We start from the raw sequence: 22844 nt of genomic DNA on the forward strand, positions 1-22844 counted from the left end.
GATCCGCCCGTCTCGGCCTCCCAAAGTGCCGGGATTACAGGCGTGAGCCACCGCGCCGGCCTCATTTGTCTCTTTTACTCCTGTAATCATAAGCTCTGTGAGGAAGCCACTATGTTTTGTCTATGTCCCGAACAACTGCCCGGCACAGAGTAAGCTCTCCGTGACTTAGTTTTAGAATGAATGAACTTACGCATGTTTCGCAGAGGTAATAAGTTGTTTTTCTGACTATATAATTAATTATTAAAGCAGCTACACTTGGGTATTAAGTCCTTATCTAGACATATCACATATGCCCGAAACAAAATAATTAAAAGTTCTGCACCCAGGAAAATAACTCCCAACTGGACTATTGATAATGTTCTGGAAGGCTTTATCTGGGACCGGGAGGGTCAACCACAGGGGTGAACAGTTTCTCCAGAAGACAGCTGACCGAAACCGCAGCAGTTGCCAAGGCAGCTGGAGGAGGGCGGAGAAAAGGCGGTAACCGGCAGGCAAGGGGCGTAACGGGGTGGGGCTGTCGTAAGGGAAGCCTAGTCGAACTGATTTGTCCCTCTCCGCTCTCCGTCTGAAAACCTTGGCCGAAAGGGTTGTAGACATGGCGGCCATCAGGGTAAGCGAAAACGAACTTGCTTAATTTCTGTGGGTGCCGATAGCATCCCGGTAACTGTAAAAGGGATCCTATTAACTTCTGAAGGAGCCCTGGAACAAGGGGCAGGGTGGAGGTGGGTTTTGAGGTAATTGCAATCTTTATCGTTTGAAGCCTCAAGACACCTGCCTTTCCCCATTAGGGTTTTATCAGCCTGGGACGCTGCTCCCTCAATCCCCTGTGGTTGTCGATTTACACAGTGGCACAGTACAAAACTGGGAAACGGCTGGGTGAAAATGGCTGGCCAGGCGACGAACCGCAGTAGACATTTCGGTCTTCAGCTGCAATAAAAAGAAAAAAATATATATAAACTTGGTATTTGTCTCGGCGCACAGGGCAAGGCCTCATGACCCTATGGAAGGACTTTGTTGAAACATTTGGGGTGAAACTGACCAGGATAGAGAGGTCCCATAGTCTTTCAGCAGTGCGCTGGTTTACACATAGTGTTGTTGCTTTCTGTGCTCGAATAACCTGTTCCTTTCGAGTTTTACGCTTGGGAAAGGTGCCTTTACTTGGGAATCCGTGTGCAGTGAGTGACTCAGCTGGTAGCTTGCTGCAGTTCCCTAAGTAGTGTTTAATAATGGTAGTCTACAGATATTTACGTAGCGGGTTTTAATTGTAAAATATTCTGTTAGGCTTGCAGGAGATACAGTATGAATAATTCAGTTCCGCTGAAGTTTTAAGTCGGCAGCGTCTACAGTCCTGGTTCTCATACTTCATCTGAGTTATTTGAACAACCTCCTACCTGAACTTGCCACCTCAAGCCTGGCTCTCATGTAATCTGTTTTCCTCTGTGTTGCCAGAGTACATCTACCAAAATGCAAATTTGATTTTTGCTTCCCCCCGCATTTAAAAAACTTTATGGGCATGTCATCATCTCCCCTCTGGGGTCAGGCCATACTCTTACGTCTAGAACATCTGATTTTACCTAGACTTTCCAGCCTCATCTCTTGTCACTCGGGAACCCTCCTCCTGACGATACTGAGCTACTTGCTTGACCCCGCCATGCTTTTTTACGTGCTCTTTCTCTGGGCCTAAAGTGCCTTTTCCCATGCTTATCTAGTTGTATTTATAGTTCATTCATTCATTCAGCAGCTATTTGTGTACAGCCTCCCCATATGCAAAACACAAAAATGCCTTGTTTAATGGTGTCCTTGATCTCCCCAGTCTATTTTATTTTATTTTTGATTTTTGATTTTTGAGACGGAGTCTCTCTCTGTCTCCCAGGCATGAGTGCAGTGGCGCGATCTCAGCTCACTGCAACCTCCACCTGCCGGGTTCAAGCGATTCTGCTGCCTCAGTCTCCTGAGTAGCTGGGACTACAGGCGAATGCCAACCATGCCCGGCTAATTTTTTTATTTTTATTTTTTAGTAGAGACGGGGTTACACCATGTTGGTCACGCTGGTCTCGAACTCCTGACCTCGTGATTCACCCGCCTGGGCCTCCCAAAGTACTGGGATTACAGGCGTGAGCCACCGCGCCCGGTCCTCGCCAGTCTATTTTAAATAACTCTTGTTTGTGCTCCCAGAGGACTCTGGGCACACTCTTAACCAAGCATTTATTCCACTGCACATATAGACTACTTACTTGTCTGTTCTAGCTACCTAAACTATAAGCTCCTTGAAGACAGTAATTATATTAACCTTTGTATCCGTAGTACCTAGCACAGGTCTGATGTATATTAGGTAGTCAACATGTTCTACATGAATAAAGTGCCAGGCAATGAGGACAAAAGAGATTAAGTGGTGGAGATATAACACATATAACACAAATGACTGTGATTCAGAGTAAGGGGAGTTTCTTACCTCAAGAGAAGTACAAAGTGCTCTGACGCTCAAAAGGAGAGAGCTCACACTTGGTTTGAAGAGAGTAAAAGGAGGCTTCCTGGAGAAGGTGCAGAGACAGAAGGAATGGTCAGTGGCAAAAAGCAAACCAGAATAGTGTGTTTTCATTGAGAAAAAGAGAGTTGAACAGTCCTTTGATTTCACCATTAATAAGTTGCTGCTGTTATCATTTATTAAATGCTTACTCCAGGCCAGGCACTATGCTAAAACACGTTACATGTGTTAATTCACTAATTCTCAAGACAACTTTATGTGGTGGGTATTATTACCATTTTACACATGAAAATTAAGGTTTAGAGAAGTCAGATTATTCAAAACCATGCTAATAAGAGCTGAAGTGAGCTAAAGAGATGAATAGAGTGGTAGAGGAACAACCAAGATTGTATGGGGTTAAGAAAAGAATAAGGGATGGAGAACTGACATTCATTTAGCACCTACTTTGGCCAGATGATTTACATATATTATTTTAGTTTAATCCTCTTGATGACCCTAAGAAATGGGTAATATATCCATTTTACAGATGGAAAAACGGAGGCTTAGAAAAACTGCTTGCTCCAGGTCATACAACCACTAAGTGGAAGAACTAGGTTCAAACAGTATATTTATCTCCAAAGTCTTTCCACTCCTCCTTGCTTCCTCTGGAAAGGAGTTATACATTACTCTGTAGAGAAGTTTGGTGGTGAAAAGAAGGAACAAAATCTTGGAATGAGGGTAGCAAATTCCAGAAAAGGTGTCTTTTAATTAAAAAAAAAAACAAAAACTAAAAACAAAACAGGAGACAGAAGACTTGAGCTACTTTGGAGACAAGGGAAAATGTACCAGGAGGTATCTAGAGGGAAAGATAATAGTATTTACAGCTATTGTGTTATTGAATATTGACTATGTGCTAGGAATTTTGCTAAGCACTTTATGTGGATTCTCTCATTTATGTTTCACATTGGCCCTATGAGTAGGAATTGTTATTAATCACTTTTTACAGGTAGGGAAACAGAAGCTTAAAAAGGTCGAGTAACTCCAAGGTCACACAGGAGTAAAGTGGTAGAGCTGGATCTGAAATCACATGGTGTGAGTCCTGAACCTGGACTCTTAACCATACTTTGTAAGAAAGTGGTAAAATCAAGAGAACAAGTGGAGGGATTAACCTTGCAAAGAGGAGACACACTTTGCTTCAAAGGCCAGAGTTGGTCGAGATAGAAGGTGAAGATACCAAGTGATTTTGAAGAACGGAGGAGGTAGAGGAGGGAGCTCACATTGGAGGTCTGTATCTTCTGGGTGGAAGGTCATCTGCTGAGAGGAAAATATGCCTTTAGGAGTTTAAGAATGGGATAGGCTTGGAAAAGGTGCTTTAGGAAATTCAGTAAAGTATCAGTAGACATTGAATAAAATATTAATAATTGCTGAGAAGTGAGGGCCTGGCTAATGTTGGCTCTAGTAGTGACTTTCTCCAGCAGTGCTCACAGCATAGGAGGGGAAGAGGAGACAGTGGGGTTGCTCAAATGCTGAGTGTTGTCAAAGTGAGAATGATAGAAGATCTAGGGAATTTATCCAAATAGTCATCCACTGTGGATAAGGAGACGAAGAAGATTGAAGTGATGGACTAGGGTACTAGAAGATTTATGGCCATAGTGAGAAAGAAGAACTAGTTCAAAAAGAGTAGGAGAGTTGAAAGAGCATTCTATTTTAATGAGGGAAATTTCAAGCATTTAGGATCTTGAAGGTGAAACGATTTCTAATAATTGCAAGGTAGGGTAACTGTGTTAGAAATGGCTAAGATTTGTGGAGATCATGGTGCTTGAGAAGCAAGGACTGTGCTGATCTTTCGGGTCTTCTGGAATCGGGGAATTGCTGGGGGTCTGGCCTTCAATTAAGTGGATTGGGAGGAATGTATAATAGTAGTGTCAAATAAAAGCCAAGTTTCATTTAATGCCAGAGGTTGAGAGTGAGTTTGAGGACAATTTGGGTATTGGCAGATAATTTGTTTTTAATGAATACTTAAAATCAAAATTTGTCTATGATTTATTGAGGACTTACTGTGTATCAGGTACTGTGCTAAGCTGTTGATACTCATTATTTCATTTAATTCTCACTAAAAGTCTTCTAAGGCAGGTAACTTTACCTGTAAGAACTGAAATAGATCAGTAAGGAAATCGAAACTGTAATGATAGGAGGTTGCACTCAGAGAAAAACTTGCTGAATTTATGATTTTAGCTATTAAGACGTTCTAGGGAATGGAGGGAATGGTAAATTCAAGATGTCCCCAGGGAATAGGTAGCTATAAGACCCTCTGGGTTTATGTATTTTTTTTCTTTTTTTCCCCAGCTTTATTGAGGTATAACTGACAAATAAAATTGTTTGATTTTAAAGTGTGCAGTGTGATGATTTGATATACATATATTTTGTGGAATGATTACCAGAATCAAATTAGTTTATATGTATCACTTCACCATGCTGTGTATTATATCCCTTGAACTTACCTGTCATTGAAAGTTTGTGCCCTTTGGCCAACCTCCCAACCTCTCACCTTTCCTTTACCTTTGCCTGTGGGAACCACCATTCTATTCTCTAGTTCAGTGAGTTCAACTTCTCAAAATTCCACGTACAAATAAAATCAGGCAGAGTTTGTCTTTCTCTGTCTGACTTACTTTACTCAGCATAATACCCTTGAGGGTTATCCATGTTGTTGCAAATGACAGGATTTCTTTCTTTTTTTTATGGTTGAATGATAACCCGTTGTGTGTGTGTGTGTGTGTGTGTGTGTGTGTGTATGTGTGTGTGTGTATACCACAGTTTCTTCATCCGTTGATCTATTGGCAGACACTTCGATTAGACACTTAGGTTGTTTTCATGTTTTGGCTGTTGTGAATAATACTGCAGTGAATATGGGAGTGCAGATATCTTTGCAATTGCTGATTTCATTTGCTTTGGTTGTACACCTACTTTGGCTATTCAGAGTCTTTTGTGATTCCATACAAATTTTGCAATTGTTTATTTTTTCTATGTCTGTGAAAAATGCCACTAGAATTGAATCTGTGGATTGCTTTGGGTAGTATGGATATTTTAACAACATTAATTCTTCCAATTCATGAACATAGGATATCTTGCCATTCATTTGTATCTTCAATTTTTTCCATTATTGTTTGATAGTTTTCAATATACAGCTCTTTGACCTCTTGGGTTAAGTTTATTCTTAAGTGTTTTATTCTTTCTGATGCTATTTTAAATGGGATTGCTTTCTTTCTTTCTTTTTTGGGTAGATCATCTTCGATAGTGTATAGAAATGTAACTGCTTTTTTGTATGTTGACTTTGTATGCTGCAGTTCCCTGAGTTTATTTATTAGTTCTAACAGTTTTTTGGTGGCGTATTTAAGATCTTCTATGTATAATATCATGTAATCTGGGAGAAGAGACAGTTTTACTTCTTCTTTTCCAATTTGTATGTCTTTCATTTCTTTCTCTTGCCTAATTGCTTTGAGTAGAACTTCCAGTGCTATGTTAAATAAAAGTGGCAAGAGACTTGTTCCTGATCTTAGAGGAAAAGCTTTTAGCTTTTCACCATTGGGTATGATATTAGTTGTGGCCTTATCATATATGGCTTTTATTATGTTGAGGTACATACCTTGGATAATTAATTTGTTGAGAGTTTTTATCACAAAAGGATGTTGAATTTTGCCAAATGCTTTTTCCACATTCATTGAAATGATCATGTTGTTTTTGTCTTTCATTCTATTAATGTGGTGTATCATGTTTATTGATTTGGATATGTTGAACCATCCTTGCATCTCTGGGATAAAACTTACTGATCATGGTGAATGAGCCTTTTACTTTTATTTTTTTATTTACTTTTTTTTTCAACTTCTATTTTAGGTTCAGGTGTACATGTGAAGATTTGTTACACAGGTAAACTCGTATCATGGGCATTTGTTGTGCAGATTATTTCATCACCCAGCTGTTAAGCTCATTACCCAATAGTTGTCTTTTCTGCTCCTCTCCTTGCTCCCACCCATTACCCTCAGGTGTCTGTGATTTCCTTCTTTGTGTTTGTAAGTTCTCATCATTTAAGTTCTCATCATTTAGCTCCCACTTATAAGTAAGAACATGTGGTATTTGGTTTTCTTTTCCTGCGTTTACCTGCTAAGGATAATAGCCTACAGCTCCATCCATGTTCATGCAAAAGACATGATCTCATTTCTTTTTATGGCTGCATAGTATTCCGTGGTGTATATGTACCAATTTTTTTAATCCAATCTGTTATTGGTGAGCATTTGGGTTGATTCCATATCTTTGCTATTGTGAATAGTGCTGTCAAGCTACCCTTCTAAGTGGCTGTATCATTTTGCATTCCTACTAGCAATGAATGAGACTTCCCATTTCTCCATGTTCTCCCCAGCATTTACCGTCGTCAGTGTTTCAGATTTTCACCCTGCTAGTAGGTATACAGTGGTATCTCATTGTTGTTTTAATTTGTAATTCTCCAATGACATGCTGTTAAGCATCTTTTCATATGCTTATTTGCCATCTGTGTATCTTTGATGAAGTATCTGTTCAGATATTTTGCCCATTTAAAAAAAATTTTAATAGATTTTCAAGAACAGGTGGTTTTAGGTTAAATGGATGAGTTCTTTAGTGGTGATTTCTGAGGTTTTGATGCACCTGTCACCTGAGCAGTTTACACTGTCTCCAATGTACAGTATTTTGTCCCTTACCCCCTCCCAGTATTCCCAAGTCCCCAAAGTGCATTATCTTTCTTTTATGCCTTTGCATCCTCATAGCTTAGCCCCCACTTATTAGTGAAAACATGATAGTTGGTTTTCAATACCTGAGTTACTTCACTTGGAATAATGTTCTCCAACTTCATCTGGGTTGCTGCAAATGCCATTATTTTCTTCCTTTTTATGTCTGAGTACTATTCCATGTTGTATACATACCACATTTTCTTGATCCACTCATTGGTTGATGGGCATTTGGGTTGGTTACATATTTTCACAATTGTAAATTGTGCTGCTGTAAACATGCGTGTGCAAGTGACTTTTTTATATAGTGACTTTTTTTCTTTGGGTAAACACCCAGTAGTGGGGTTGCTGGATCAAATAGTAGTTCTACTTTTAGTTCTTTAAGGAATGTCCATACTGTTTTCCATAGTGGTTGTACTAGCTTACATTCTCACCAGCGGTGTAAAAGTGTTCCCTTTTCACCACATCCACACCAACATCTATTATTTTTTTATTTTTAATTATGGCCATTCTTGCAGGAGTGAGATGGTATCGTATTGCGGTTTTAATTTCCATTTCCCTGATAATTAGTGATGTTAAGCATTTTTTCATATGTTTGTTGGACATTTGCATATTTTGAGAATTGTCTATTCATGACCTTTGCCTACTTTTTGATGCAATTATTTGTTCTTTTCTTGATTTGTTTGAGTTCCTTGTAGATACTGGATATTAGTCCTTTGTCAGATGCATAGTTTGTGAGTATTTTCTCCCACTCTGTTGGTTGTCTGTTTTCTCTGCTATTTTGTTTGCTGTGTAGAAACTTTTTAGTTTAATTAGGTCCCATCTATTTATTTTTGTTTTTGTTGAATTTGCTTTTGGGTTCTTGGTCATGAACTACTCTTTGCCTAAGCCAATGTCTAGAAGAGTTTTTCTGATGTTATCTTTTGGAATTTTTATGGTTTCAGGTCTTAGATTTAAGTCTTTGATCCATGTTAAGTTGATTTTTGTATAAGGTGAGAGATAAGGATCCAGTTTAATTCTTCTACATGTGGCTTGCCAGTTATTCCAACATGATTTGTTGAACAGGGTGTGTGTGCTTTTCCCACTCTGTTTTTATTTGCTTTGCCTAAGATCAATTGGCTGTAAGTATTTGGCTTTATTTCTTGGTTCTCTACTGTGTTCCATTGGTCTACGTGCCTACTTTTATACCAGTACCATGTTTTGGTAACTGTAGCCTAGTTTGTAGTATAGTTTGAAGTTGGGCAATACGATGCCTTCAGATTTGTTCTTTTTGCTTAGTATTACTTCAGCTATGTGGGCTCTTTTTTGGTTCCATATGAATTTAAGGATTGTTTTCTTCTAGTTCTGTGGAGAATGATGATGATATTTTGATGTGAATTGTATTGAATCTGTAGATCACTTTTGGCAGTATGGTCATTTTCACAATATTGATTGTACCCATCCATGAGCATGGGATATGATTCCATTTGTTTGTGTCATCTATAATTTCTTTCAGTAGTGTTTTATAGTTTTCTTGTAGAGATCTTCCACCTCCTGAGGTTTGTTTGTTTATTTTTTTGTTTCTGTTTTGCAGCTGTCGTAAAAGGGATTGAATTATTGATTTGATTCTCAGCTTGTTCGTTGTTGGTGTATAGCAGTCCTACTGATTTGTGTACATTGATTTTGTAACCTGAGACTTTACTGAATTATTTGTTAGATCTAGGAGCTTTTTGGATGAGTTCTTAGACTTTTCTAGGTATACTATCATATCATTGGTGAACAGCAGTGGTTTGACTTCCTCTTTTCTGATTTGGGTGCCCTTTATTTCTTTCTCTTGTCTGATTTCTTTGGCTAGGACTTCCAGTATCATGTTGAATAGAAGTGGTGACAGTGGTTATCCTTGTGTTGTTTCAGGTCTCATTGGAATGCTTTCAATTTTTCCCCATTTAGTATGATATTGGCTGTGGGTTTGTCATAAATGGCTTTTATTACCTTGAGATCTGTCCCTTCTATGCCAGTTTTGCAGAAGGTTTTTATCATGAAGGGAGCCAGGAGTTTTTCAAATGCTTTTTCTGCTTCTGTTGAGGTGATTTTATGATCTTATGATTTTTAGTTTTAATTCCGTTTATGTGATGTATCACATTTATTGACCTGTGTATGTTAAACCATCCCTGCATCCCTGGTATGAAACCCACTTGCTCATCTTTTTGATATGCTGTTTGGATTCAGTTAGCTAGTATTTTGTTGAGGATTTTTGCATCTATGTTCATCAGGGATATTGGTCTGTAGTTTTCTTTTTTTTTGTTATGTCCTTTCCTGGTTTTGGTATTTGGGTAATACTGGCTTCATAGAATGATCTAGGGAGGACTCCCTCTTTCTTTATTTTTTGTAATAGTTTCAGTAGGATTGGTACCAATTCTTCTTTGAATGTCTGATACAGTTTAGCTGTGAATCCGTCTGGTCCTGGAATCTGTTTTTGTTGGCAATTTTTAAATTACTGTTTCGATTTCGCTATTGGTCTGTTCAGTTTCTGTTTCTTCCTTATTTAATCTAGGAGGATTGTATATTTCTGGGAATGTATCCATCTATGCTAGGTTTTCTAGTTTGTGTGCACAAAGGTGTTCATAGTAGCCTTCAATGATCTTTTGCATTTCTGTGGTATCAGTTGTTGTAATATCTCCCTTTTCATTTCTACGTGAGCTGATTTGGATATTCTCTCTTCTTTAATTTCTCTAATGGTCAATCAGTTTTCTTAATCGTTTCAAATAAACAGATCTTTGTTTTATTTATCTCTTGTATTTTTTTGTTTCAATTTTATTTGGTCCTGCTCTGATTTTGTTATTTCTTTTCTTCTAGCTTTAGGTTTAGTTTGACCTTGTTTCTCCAGTTCCTAGAGGTATGATATTTGATTGTCAATATTTGGGCTCTTTCACACTTCTTGATGTAGGCATTTAATACCATGAACTTTCCTCTTAGCACTACTTTTGCTGTATCCCAGAGGTTTTGATAAGTTGTGTTACTGTTATTCAGGTCAAAGACTTTTTAAATTTCCATCTTGATTTCATTGTTGGCCCAAAGATCATTCAGTAGTAGATTATTTAATTTAGATGTATTTGTATAGTTTTGAGGGTTCCCTTTGGAGTTGATTTCAGTTTTATTCTACAGTGGTCTGAAAAGATGCTTAATATGATTTTGATTTTCTTAAATTTATTCAGAAGTGTTTTGTGTCCTATCATGTGGTCTGTCTTGGAGAATGTTCCATGTCCTGATGAAAAGAATGTATATTCTGCAGTTTTGGGGTAATAAGTTCTATAAATATCTAAGTCCATTTGTTCTAGGATGTAGTTTAAATCCATTGTTTCTTTGTTGACTTTCTGTCTTGATGACCTGTCTAGTGCTGTCAGTGTAGTATTGAAGTCCCCTACCCTACTATTATTGTGTTGCTGTCTATCTCATTTGTTAGGTCTAGTAGGAATTGTTTTATGAATTTTGGAGCTCCCGTGTTAGGTACATATGTGTTTAAGACTGTGATATTTTCCTGTTGGGGTAGTCCTCTTATCACTATATAATATCCCTCTTTGTCTTTTTAAACTGTTGTTATTTTAAAGTGTGTTTTGTCTGATATAAGAGTAGCTACTCCTGCTCACTTTTGGTGTCCGTCTGCATGGACTATCTTTTTCTACCCCTTTACCTTAAGTATATGTGAGTCCTTATGTGTTAAGTGAGTCTCAGCAATTACTTGGTTGGTGGATTTTTATTCATTCTGCCATTCTTTATGTTTTAAGTGGAACATTTAGGCCATTTACTATCAGCGTTAGTATTGAGATGTGAGGTACTGTTCTATTTATCATGCTAGTTGTTGCCTGAATACCTTTTTTTTAATTGCATTATTGTTTTATAGGCCTTGTGAGATTTATGCTTTTAGTTGGTTGTATTTTGGTGTATTTTGAGGTTTTCTTTCAAGATTTAGAACTGCTTTTAGCAGTTCTTGTAGTGCTGGCTTGGTAGTGGCAAATTCTCAGCATTTTTTTTTTTGTCTGAAAACGACTTTATCTCTCCTTTATTTATGAAGTTTAGATTTGCTGGAAGCAATATTACTGGCTGACAATTATTTTATTTAAGGAGGTTAAAGATAGGACCCCAATTCCTTCTGGCTGTAAAGTTTCTGCTAGGAAATTTGCTGTTAGTGTGATAGGTTTTTCTTTATAGTTTACCTGATGCTTTTGTCTCACAGCTCTTAAGATTCTTTCCTTCACCTTAAGTTTAGATAACCCAATGACTGTGTGTCTAGGTGATGATCTTTTTTGTGATGAATTTCCCAGGAGTTCTTTGGGCTTCTTTTAGTTGGATGTTTAGATCTCTAGCAGGACCAGGGAATTTTTTCTCAATTATTCCTTCAAACGGGTTTTCCAAACTTTGAGATTTCTCTTCTTCCTCAGGAACACCAATTATTCTTAGATTTGACCATTTAACATAATCCTCAGTTTATTGGAAGCTTTGTTCATTTTTTTAGATTACTTTTTCCTTGTCTTTTTCTGATTGGGTTAATTCGAAAGCCTTGTCTTCGAGCTCTGAAATTCTTTCTTCTACTGGTTCTAGTCTATTTTTGAAAATTTCCACTGCATTTTATATTTCACTAAGCTTGTCTTTCATTTCCAGAAGTTGTGATTGGTTTTTCTTTATGATACCTAATTCTATGGAAAAGGTTTCATTCATATCCTGTATTTTTTAAAAAGATTATCTAAGGTCTTTTTCACCTTTCTGTGGTATCTCCTTGAGTAGTTTAATAATCAGCCTTCTAAATTCTTTATCTGGCAATTCAGAGATTTCTTCTTGGTTTGGATCCACTGCTGGGGAGCTCGTGTGATTATTTGGGGGTATTATAGAACCCTATATTGTCATTACCAGAATTACTTTTCTGGTTTCTTCTCATTTGTGTAGACTATTTCTTAAAATTGTTCTTGAATCTTTTTTTGATTGGACTTCTTTTTTATTTTAAATTTCTTTTTTTCCTTCTTAAGGATCGGACTTTAATATTTATTTATTTATTTATTTATTTATTTATTTATTTATTTATGAGATGGGATTTCACTCTTGTGGCCCAGGCTGGAGTGCAATGGCGTGATCTCTGCTCACTGCAACCTCTGCCTCCCCGGTTTAAGTGATTCTCCTGCCTCAGCCTCCCGAGTAGCTGGGATTATAGGTATGTGCCACCACGCACGGCTAATTTTGTATTTTTATTAGAGATGGGGTTTCACCATGTTGGCCAGGCTGGTCTCAAACTCCTGACCTCAGGTGATCCACCCGCCTCAGCCTCCCAAAGTGCTGGGATTACCGGCATGAGCCACCATGCCCGGCCCAGACTTTAATATTTATTTGAGCCTAATTTGGTTCTTTGTGCTTGTAGGGGTGAAGACTCTGTATGAGATCCTTAGTTATAAAGAGAGCCTTTGTGTGCTGGCTTTCCCTGATGCTGGTTGTAGTAGTTATATTTGTGGTGTGTGGGTGAGTTCACTGTCTCCTATGGAGTTGGAATGGCAGGGATCTTTTGAAGGTTATCTCATTCTCTCATGGCATGCAATTTATTTATTTACTTTATTTTTTCCATTGTTTTATTTACTAAATTGATGATTCAGTCTTCAGTCTAATAGGGAAAGTATCCCTGGATAGTCAACAGTTGTGGCTAAGATAGGGTTGGTGCAAAAGGAATTGAGGTTTTTGCCATCAATGGCAAAAACCTCAATTCCTTTTGCACCAACCTAATAATGCCCAACTGTGGGCCAAGGTCCCAACCTTTATGAGGGTTGCTGGGGGAGCTCTCAGTGAGATCTGCTGAGGTTTTATCAGAGTGAAGAGTGGGAGCTACCTCAGCTCCCCTGCCAGGTCAGCAGGAAAGTTATTCACGTCATAGCCTCACTCCTGTCTTTGTGTTTCAGCTACTTGGATCATACAGGCACATCTTTTCATGTATAGGAATGTTGATCTTCCAGGTAGGGGGGAATTGTGACTCTGCCTCTCATGCTGGCCTGAACCTGGAGTATGCTCCTCTTACGGGGATACACTCACCCTGGATTGTTCCAGCAAGCCTGTCTATACATTCCTCTAGGCTGCGTTCCTGTTGGGGAAGCCCCTGCTGTGTCTTCAGTGGAGTGCCGGGGGGAACAAGGTCCCCTTCTCCAAGACGTTTTATGATCACAGAGGCTGCCTGCCTGTTGGGGTATAGGTGTAGACTTTCTCTACCGTGCCCAGCATTGCAATTGTGTCTCTGCTGTGAGAAACTACCCACCAGCAGAAAGATCTAGAACTCAAGTCCTGCTGTTCAGATTCTTTTATCCCATGGGGTGATCACCTGACATGGTGCTCTCCCCCTTCTTAGGAGCAGGGTTATTCTGTCATGAGTTGCTGTAATGGCCTGAGATAATTGGCCTCCAGTCAGGAGGTAACACATTCAAGATAACACCAGCTGTGGTAGCAGTAGTGGGATATAAGCTTGCCCTAAGTTTGCCAGAGGAAGTATTCTGTTTTCTCAGGTAATGGGCAGGGCCGTAAAGCTCCCAAGAGTTCACGTCTTTTGTACTTGGTTACCAGGGCAGGTTGGAAAATACCACCACGTGGGGGCAGGGTTATTAAGTGGATCTGAGCTTAGACTCTTCTTGCACGGGGCTTGCATAGGCCTCTGTGGGGGTTGAGGGGGGTGGTTCTCAGGCCAATGGGGTTATGTTCCAGAAGGGATTATGGCTGCCTCTGCTGTGCAGTATAGTTCTCCAGGGATTTGGAGTATAGCCAGTAGTGAAAGGACTCACCCAGCTCCCATGCATTTGGCAAGGCCGATCTTGATTGTGCAGTGCCTTGCTAACAGTTTAGATCCAGGCAGCCTGTGCACAGAGCTCAGACCTGCCCTGGGCCATAAGTTGCCTTGCTAAGAACACAAGTGCGGCTTTCAGGCCCTCTTCCCTCTCTGTGTGCTCACAATGTCGGTGATTCCTATGCTCGTATTTGCAGCAGTTCCCGTTCACCCCCTATATTCTGCTCAAGAATGTTTGTGCCCAGTCAAAATTATTACAAAATTCAGTTGGAAGTTTCTTTCACCCTTTGACCCCTCCCTAATTCTGCTGGCTGTCTTCTCTGAGGGCCCCTGTGAGATATAGTTAGGGATGGCTTCCCTGGGCTTGAGCTGGAGACTCTGAGTGCCTACGAGGTCCTTCCCCACTGCTGCTTTTACCTTTATATTTCATGCGGCTCCTGAAATCTATTCCAGCTCTAGGCAAGGTTAAATCCTTCTCCCATGATCTGGATTTTTAGATTCCCCAGTGGAATGTGTGTTTGGAGGCAGGTTTTCACCCTCTCTCACTTTGGGAACTCACCCATCTCATGGAATTTGCAGCAGCGCTCCACTGCCATCAAAGGATCTGTGAATTCTTTTGATTTTCCTGGTATGTTCCTGCAGTGGTTCTTGGAACAAAAGTTCATGGTATGAGTCTCCACACACTGTTCTGTCTGTCCAAGTGGGAGATGCTTGTTAGCCCTGCTTCCTATTTGCTATTTTCCTCCCATCCATGAATGAGTCTTTTAATGTGCTATTGAATTTAGTTTGCTAGTATTTTGTTGAGGACTTTAGCATCTATGTTGTATTAGACCATTTTTGCATTGCTATAAAGGAATACCTGAAGCTAGCTAATTTGTGAAAGGAGGTTTTATTTTTGGCTTACAGTACTGCAGGCTGTACAGGAAGCATGGTGCTGACATGTTTATGGTGAGAGCCTCAGGAAGCTAACTATCATGCCAGAAGACAATGAGGAGCCAGTATGTCATATGGTGAGAGTGGGAGCAAGAAAGTAAGTGGGGAGGTGCCACAAAATTTTAAACAACCAGATCTTGCAAAAACTCACTATTATGAGGACAGCACCAAGTTATTTATGAGGGACTGCTCCCATGATCCAGTAACCTCCCACCAGGCCCCACCTTCAAATTTGAGATGACATTTCAACATGAGATTTGGAGGGGACAAACATCCAAATGTGATCAGTGATTCAGTTGATGGGTTTTCTTCACTATTTTTCATTATTTTTTTTTTTATCTTCTCAATGGATAATTTCATAAGATCTGCCTTCAAGTTTGCAGATTCTTTCTTCTGTTTGATCATGTCTGCTGTTTGAAGCTCTCTTTTACATTTTTATTTCATTCATTATATTCTTCAGTTCTAAAATTTTTGTTTGGTTCTTTTTGATAATTTCTGTTTCTTTGTTGAACTTGTTTTGTTTATTACTCTCCTGAGTTCATTGAGCTGTATGTGTTCTCTTGTATCTCACTGATCTTCCTTAAAATAATTATTTTTAATTCTTTTTCAGATAACATAGATCTCTGTTTCTTTGAGATCACTTACTGCATAGTTACTGTGTTTCTTTAGTGGTATCATATTTCCTTGATGTTTTCATTTTTCTGGCAGCCTTACGTTTATATGTGTGCAGTCTGTGGTGGCTATAGTGGCTAGGGCTCTTGTGGTCTTTGGTAGTGGTGGCTGCTGGGTTCCTCCTGCACTCCTTTTCTCTCATGGGGGGATATTCTAGCCAAGGTTATTCCTCTTGGCACTGGTTGTGGCATGCAGGCATTCACACAACCGCAGCTGTGGTGATGCTGGGATTGGGGCAGGTGCATGATCAGTGGCTGCTATGGTTTGAATGTGGGTGTTCCCTTCAATTTTATATGTTGGAAACTAATACCGTATGTGACAGTTTTAATAAGTGAGGCCTATCTGAAAGATATTGAGTCATGAGGGCTCTGCCCTAAAAAATGGGATTAGTGCCCCCATAATAGAGATTGAAGGGAATGTACTTACTTCTTCTGCCATGTAAGGATGCTGGAAGAAGTTACCATCTTTGAAACACAGAGCAAGCCCTCATTAGAGACTGTTATCTTCTGTTGCCTTGATATGTGACTTTTCAGTCTCCAGAACTGTAAGCAATACATTTCTATAATTTATAAATAATCCAGCTTAAGTCATTTTGTTATAGCAGCCCAAAGAGGCTAAGACAGTGATGGTGGTACCAGTGCTTAAGGCACAGGTATTTGGAGTAGCAGCTGATATGAGGATCTGTGGTTAGGTGTGCACGGAACTGCTGTGGCATTTGGGGACTGGGGCACAGACGTACTTTCTGGGGTAGTAGTGCCAGTGATTAAGACATGGTCTTGTGCAGATCATCTACAGAGTTCAGGGTGGGTCTCTAGGACATTCCACAATGACTTGACCTCATGGGGAAGGGATATAACAGTAACACAGATCCAGCAATGACAGGACCAAGAAGAGGACTGGGCTGTGGATCTGTGGTGCAACTAGTGTGGCCCAAGGGGTAGCTGGTTGTAGCCAAAACTCAGGCCCCAGGGAGTGGGGCAAACAGCAGTGATAGCTGTGACTTAAGCCCCAGAGTGTAGAGTCTAGAGCAGTGGCAGCATAACCCCAGTGATGGTTATCAAAGCCCTGGCTCAAGACCCATGGGCTAGGGCACAGAATAGTGGGAATGCATCCTCAGTAAGGACATGTGAAAGCCCTGATTCAGGACCTAGGGGTGGGGTGCTGAACAGAGGCATTGTCAGCAGGATCGGTGATGATGATATGACTGGTCAAAACCCTGACTCAGAGAAAAGCATCAGCAAGATGGCAGAGTAGGATGCTCCAGCAGTCATTCCCTTGCAGAAACATCAATTCGAAGATCCCTCCATATACGAAATGACCTTTATAGGAGCTAAGGAAACCAAGTGAGAAATTACAGCTCCTGAGTGTAGCACAGAATTATGAAAAGATGCATTGATGAGGGCAGGAGGGACGGTCAGTTTTACATTGCCCATGTCACCCCTCCCCCAACACCAGGCAGTGTAGTGTGGAGAGAAAGAGGGCAATGGACACTGGACTTTGCCTTGGACACCAGCAACAGGCTTGTCTCAGTAAAACACAATGCAGGGTAGGCCCCCACAGCTCCAGACTCCAGGTCAGTATCTATGGACTAAGCCTCTAAGCCCACCTGTTCTAGCACCAGGCTGTATCCCACAGACCCGGGCTCCAGACTTATGCAGCAGACTTGGTCTCCAGGCTGCTTTACTGTCAGGACAACCTCAGGACCCTCAGGTTCTGGACTGTCCTCAATGTTGAGCTGACCTCAGTGGTCCTAAGCTCTCGGCTACCCCCAGCGCCAGGCTGGATCTTGCAGCCTTAGTCATCAGGCTAGCATGTGTGGATACAGGTTCCAGGTCTGCTCGGTACCAGGCTAGCCCCTTTACCCCAGGTTCAAGTTAATACCTGCAGATACAGCCTGAAAGCCCACCCTGGTATCAGGCAGGACCCTCTAGCCCCAAGCTCCAGGCCTCCCTAGTGCTAGGCCAACATCAGTAGCTCCAGGCTCTAGACTATCCCCAGCCCCAGACAGGTCCTTGCAGTTTTAGGCTCCAGAGCCACACTAGGGCAAGGCCACCCCTAGTGACACTAGGATCAGGATTGTCCCCAGCAATGGGCCAGTTCTCATGGCCATAGGCTTGAGGTCCACTCCTTAGCACCCTTAGCCTTTGACACTAGGCAGGAACTCAGAGACACAGGCTCTAGGCCTGCCCAGTGTTAGGCCAGTCCCTGTGGTCCCATGCCCCAGCAGACCCAGGGTCCAGCCTGTCCCAGTAGACACCGCTAGTGGATTGGCCTCAATGGACCCAGGCTCCAGGAACACCCATGTATACCCAGGACCCAGGCTGGCCCCAGAACCCAGGCCAGTCCTTTCAGACTTAGCCTCTAGACAAGCACCTATAGAGTCAGCCTCCAGCCAACACCAGCAGACACAGGCTCCAGGCCTGTCTCCACAGCGCTAGGATCCTGGCCATTTCCAGTGGCTCCAGGTAACAGGCCAGTGCCATAATCCTAGGCTTCAGACCAGCCCCTACAGCACCAAGCTCCATGCTGGCCCCAGGCTCTAGAGAACCCAGAGTTCAGGCCCACTCCAGCAGACCCAGGGTCCATTCTCACCCCAATACTGGGACAGAGCCTATGGACTGAGATGCTAAGACAACCCAGACCCAGGTTCCAGGCCCATCCCAGTGGTCCCAGGTGCCAAGCCTCTCTCAGCACCAGGCCAGTTCCTGTGGATTTAGGCTCCAGGTTCCAAATATAAAACCTAATGTTACACCTCAAGAAGCTAGGAAAAACAAACAAACAAACAAACAAAAACTAAGCCCAAAGTTAGCAGAAAGAGGGAAATAATAAAGATCAGAGCACAAATAAATGAAATAGAAACCAGAAAAACAATATAAAAGATCAGTGAAAGTAAGAGTTGATTTTTGCGAAAAGATAACATAGATAAACCTTTAGCTAGACTCAGTTCTAAAAAAGAGAGAAGACAAATCAGAAATGAAGGAAGAGACATTACGAATGATACCACAGAAATATTAAAATTCGTGGGACTATTGTGAACAATTATATGCCAACAAACTGGATAACTTAGAAAAAAACTGATAAATTGCTAGACACATACAACTTACCAAGACTGAATTACAAAGAAATAGAAAATCTGAACAGAGCGCTAATGAATAAGGAGATTGAGTCACTTGTAAAAAGTCTGTCAAAGAAAAGCCGAGGACACGATGGCTTCACCGCTGAATTCTACCAAACATTTAAAGAAGGAGTAATACCATTTCTTCTCAAACTCTTCAAAAACTGAACAACAGGCAATACTCTCAAATGCATTTTACAAGGCCAGCATTACCATGATACAAAAGCCAGACAAGGATACAACAAGAAAAGAAAATTACAGGTCAGTATTCCTGATGAACTTAGATGCAAAAGTCTTCAACAAAATACTAGTAAACTGAACTCAACAGCACATTAAAATAATCGTTTACCCTGATCAGTGGGATTTATCCAAGGGATGGAAGGATGGTTCAAAATATGCAGATCAATAAATGTGACATATGACATTAACAAAAGGAAAGACAAAAGCCATATGATCATGTCAATAGATGCAGAAAAGGCATTTGACAAAATTCAACATCCTTTCATGATAAAAACTTCAAGAAATTAGTTATACAAGGAATATACCTAAACATGGTAAAGGCCATGTATGAGAATCCTACATTTAACATCATACTCAATGGTGAAAAGCTAAAAGCTTTTCCTCTAAGACCAAGCACAAGACAAGGATGCCCACTCTTGCCATTTCTATTTAATATAGTACTGGAAGTCCTACCTAGAGCAATTAGGCAAGAGAAAGAAGTAAAAGATATCTCAACTGAGAAGGAAGAAGTTAAATTGTCCTTATGCTATAATCTGGATATATTTTTCCCCAAACCTCATATTGAAATTTGTTCCCCAATGTTGGAGGTGGGTCCTCATGGTAGATGTTTGGGTCACAGGGCCAGATCCCCCATGAATGGTTTGGTGCAGTCCTTACTATAATGAGTGAGTTTACACTCCATATTTCCTGCAAGAGCTGGTGGTTACAAAGAGCCTGGCACCTCCACTCTCTCTCTTGCTTCCTCTCTTGCCATGTATCTAGCCTTCCAGCCAGCTGAATCATGAGCCAAATAAACCTTTTTTCTTTATAAATTACCCAGTCTCAGATATTCCTTCATAACAACACAAAAGGACTAAGACCCTGTTTGAAACAACATGATCTTTATATACAGAAAACCCTAGACTACACAAAAATCTTTTAAAAGTAATAAATTTAGTAAAGTTGAAGAATACAAAACCAGCATACAAAATCGGTGTTTCTATACACTAACAGTGAACTATCCAAAAAAATCAAGAAAATTATTTCTTTTAAAATAGCTACTATAAAAAAATACTTAGAAATAAATTTAGCCAAGTAAGTGAAAGATCTGCACACTGAAAACTTTAAAACACGGATGAAATGGAAGACAGAAATTGAAAGCTATCCCATGGTTATGAATTGAGAGAATTCATATTATTAAAATGTCCGTACTACCCAAAACAGTCTACATATTCAGTGCAATCCCTGTCAAAATTTCAATGACACTTTCCCCAGAAACAGAAAAACAATCCTAAAATCCATATGCAACCAGAAGAGACTCCGAACAGCCAGAACAATATTGGCAAAAAGAAGAAAGCCAGAGGCATCACATTGCATGATTTGAAAATCTATTCCAACGCTATAATAATAAAAAAGCTTGGCACTGGCATAAATACATACACACAGATTAAGGCAACAGAGTAGAGTCCAGAGTAAGTCCACCAGACAAAATAGCTTTCAAGACAGAAATATAAGAAGAAAGAGAATATCACTGCATCCATCTGGATTTTCTCTAAGATAATTTCTATTGGGTCAAAACTTCCCGTTTATTTGCATGTTTTATGTTTTTGTGTTGTAAATGGGACATTTTAGATAATATATTGTAGCAACTCTGGTTTCCAATAGCACCCTTCATCCCACCCCAGGCTTCTTGTTGTTTGTTTCCTTATTTGTTTAGTGACTTTCTTGGACTTACTCGGTGAAGTCTATTTGTAACATGGTATGAAGTCTCAGATATCCCTGCCTAGATACTTTTTTTCTGTTTTTATCTTTAGGCCTAGATTTCTAGGGATTGCCTCTGTGTCAGCATGCTTAGTGATCAGTGGTTGGCCAGAGGTTGTGATTAAGCATTTTAAACCAGCAAGGTGTTTACCCTTTACTGTTGATTCTGTTTGTAGCTTGGAGAGTGCTTTCACAGTTCAAGGAGCTTGAGGTTGCCTCATATTCAGCCAAGAACTCGATAATCATTTTTCTCTTCAAGCATTCCTCGGAGTATGCAGCCTTGGGTATGTGCCTAGTATTCTGGGCCACTAGTGATGACTGGTATTTGTGGAGTTCTCTTTGTCTCTTTTTCTGATCTCCCCAGTAACGGCTCTTGGCTTCTATTTATATCATACCAAACTTTTAGTCTCCACTGATTGCTGTTAGTTCTGTTGTTTTTGATAACAATCCGGAGCATAAATTGCCCTGCAGTTTGATCCAGATAAAGTCTAGTTGCTTGGCAAAGTTAGGGTGTTGCCAGTTTTCACGCTTGATCCAGTTTTCCCCTGGAAAGAACCCCTGCCATATCTAACTGGGATACCACTTTTGCACCATAAAGTTGAGAGATATGCAAGATTCCACATGGGTGTTTTAACTCCTAGACCAGCTCTTCAGTCACACAGAGCTATGAGGGACTAGGGAACTGGACTTTTCACCAGCAGCCGTCTTTTCTGAATCCTCTCTATGGGGCAGAAGCTTTGGCTGAGAAAGCAGCATATTTCCCAGTTTTCACCATCTGCCAAATCCATCTGGAATATCTCTTTTAGCTCGGGGAATTGGGAAAGATGAGAGTTGCCAGTCTGCTGGTGAGCTCTTTGAAATAGCTCTTTCAAAACAGAGCTCTGAATGGGTATGGGTACAGACCATTGTTGTAAACTGGACTGTGTTAGGCCATTTGTGCATTGCTATAAAGAAATACCTGAGACTGGGTAATTTATAAGCAAAAGAGGTTTAATTGGCTCACGATTGTTCAGGCTTTACAGGAAGCATGGTGGCATCTGCTTCTGGGGAGGCCTCACAAAGCCTCCAATCATGGCAGACTACAAAAGGAGGAGCAGGCATCTCCCATGACAAGAGAAAGGGCAAGAGAGACAGAGAGTATGTGGGGAGGGGAGGTTCCACACAGTTTTAAATGACCAGGTCTCGCAACAGCTCACTCACTGTCATGAAGACAACACCAAGCCATAAGGGATCTGCCCCCATAATGCAAACACCTCCCACTAGGTCTCGCATTCAGCATTGGGGATTGTGATTCAACATGAGATTTGGGCAGGGACAAATATCCAAATTACATCATTCCACCTCTGGCCCCTCCTAAATCTCATGTCCTTCCCACATTGCAAAATACAATGGTACTTTCCCAACAGTCCCCAAAAGTCTTAACTCCTTCCAGTGTTAACTCAAAATTGCAAAGTCCAAAGTCTTATCTGAGACAAGGCAAGTCCCTTCCACCTATAAGCCTGTCAAATAAAAAACAGGTTTTTTATTTGTTGGGTATAGGCATTAGGTAAACATTCTCTTTCCAAAAGGGAGAAATCAGCTAAAATAAATGGGCTACAGGCCCCATGTACATTCAACACCCAGCAGGGCAGTCATTAAATCTTAAAGCTCCAAAATAATCTCCTTTGACTCTGCGTTCCATATCCAGGGCACACTGCTGCAAAGGGTGGGCTTCCAAGGCCTTGGGCAGCTCCACCCCTGTGTCTTTGCAGGATTCATCCCCCAGGGCTGCTCTTATGGATTGGATTTGAATGACTGTAGCTTTTCTAGGTGCAGGGTGCAAGCAGCTGGTGAATCTACCATTCTGGGGTCTGGAGGTTGGTATCCCCTTTCTCACAGCTCCACTAGGCAGTGCTCTATTGGGGACCAACCCTTGGCACTGCCATAGTGTGTGGGGGCTCCAACCCTTGGCACTGTCATAGCAGAGGTTCTCTGTGAGGGCTCCACCTCTGCAGTAGGCTCCTGCCTCAGTACGGAGGCTTTCTCATATATCCTCAATATCCTCATATATCCTCAGGGAACAGGCTGCCAAGTATTCATCACTACTGGATTCTGCACCTGTACAGGCTGAACACTACATAGAAGCTACCAAGGCTTATG

The 22844-nt window shown here is 40.8% G+C and overlaps 1 protein-coding gene across 3 annotated transcripts in view; it reads left to right on the plus strand.

Moving 5' to 3' along the window:
- The first annotated feature begins 516 nt into the window (after window positions 1-516).
- Window positions 517-22844, plus strand: part of APOOL (apolipoprotein O like) — an 88967-nt gene continuing 66639 nt past the window's right edge. For 2 of the 3 annotated variants that reach the window (XM_063703016.1, XM_031006082.3), the window contains exon 1: window positions 517-610. In XM_063703016.1, coding sequence (XP_063559086.1) covers window positions 596-610 — 15 coding nt within the window. In that variant the 5' untranslated portion in view covers window positions 517-595. Of the gene's footprint in view, window positions 611-6357; window positions 6389-22844 lie in introns of those variants that run through there. The other variant, XM_063703017.1, reaches the window with a different exon arrangement.

The sequence above is a fragment of the Gorilla gorilla genome, chromosome X (genome assembly GCF_029281585.2).
Source record: "Gorilla gorilla gorilla isolate KB3781 chromosome X, NHGRI_mGorGor1-v2.1_pri, whole genome shotgun sequence".
In the NCBI taxonomy this organism is placed as follows: domain Eukaryota; kingdom Metazoa; phylum Chordata; class Mammalia; order Primates; family Hominidae; genus Gorilla; species Gorilla gorilla.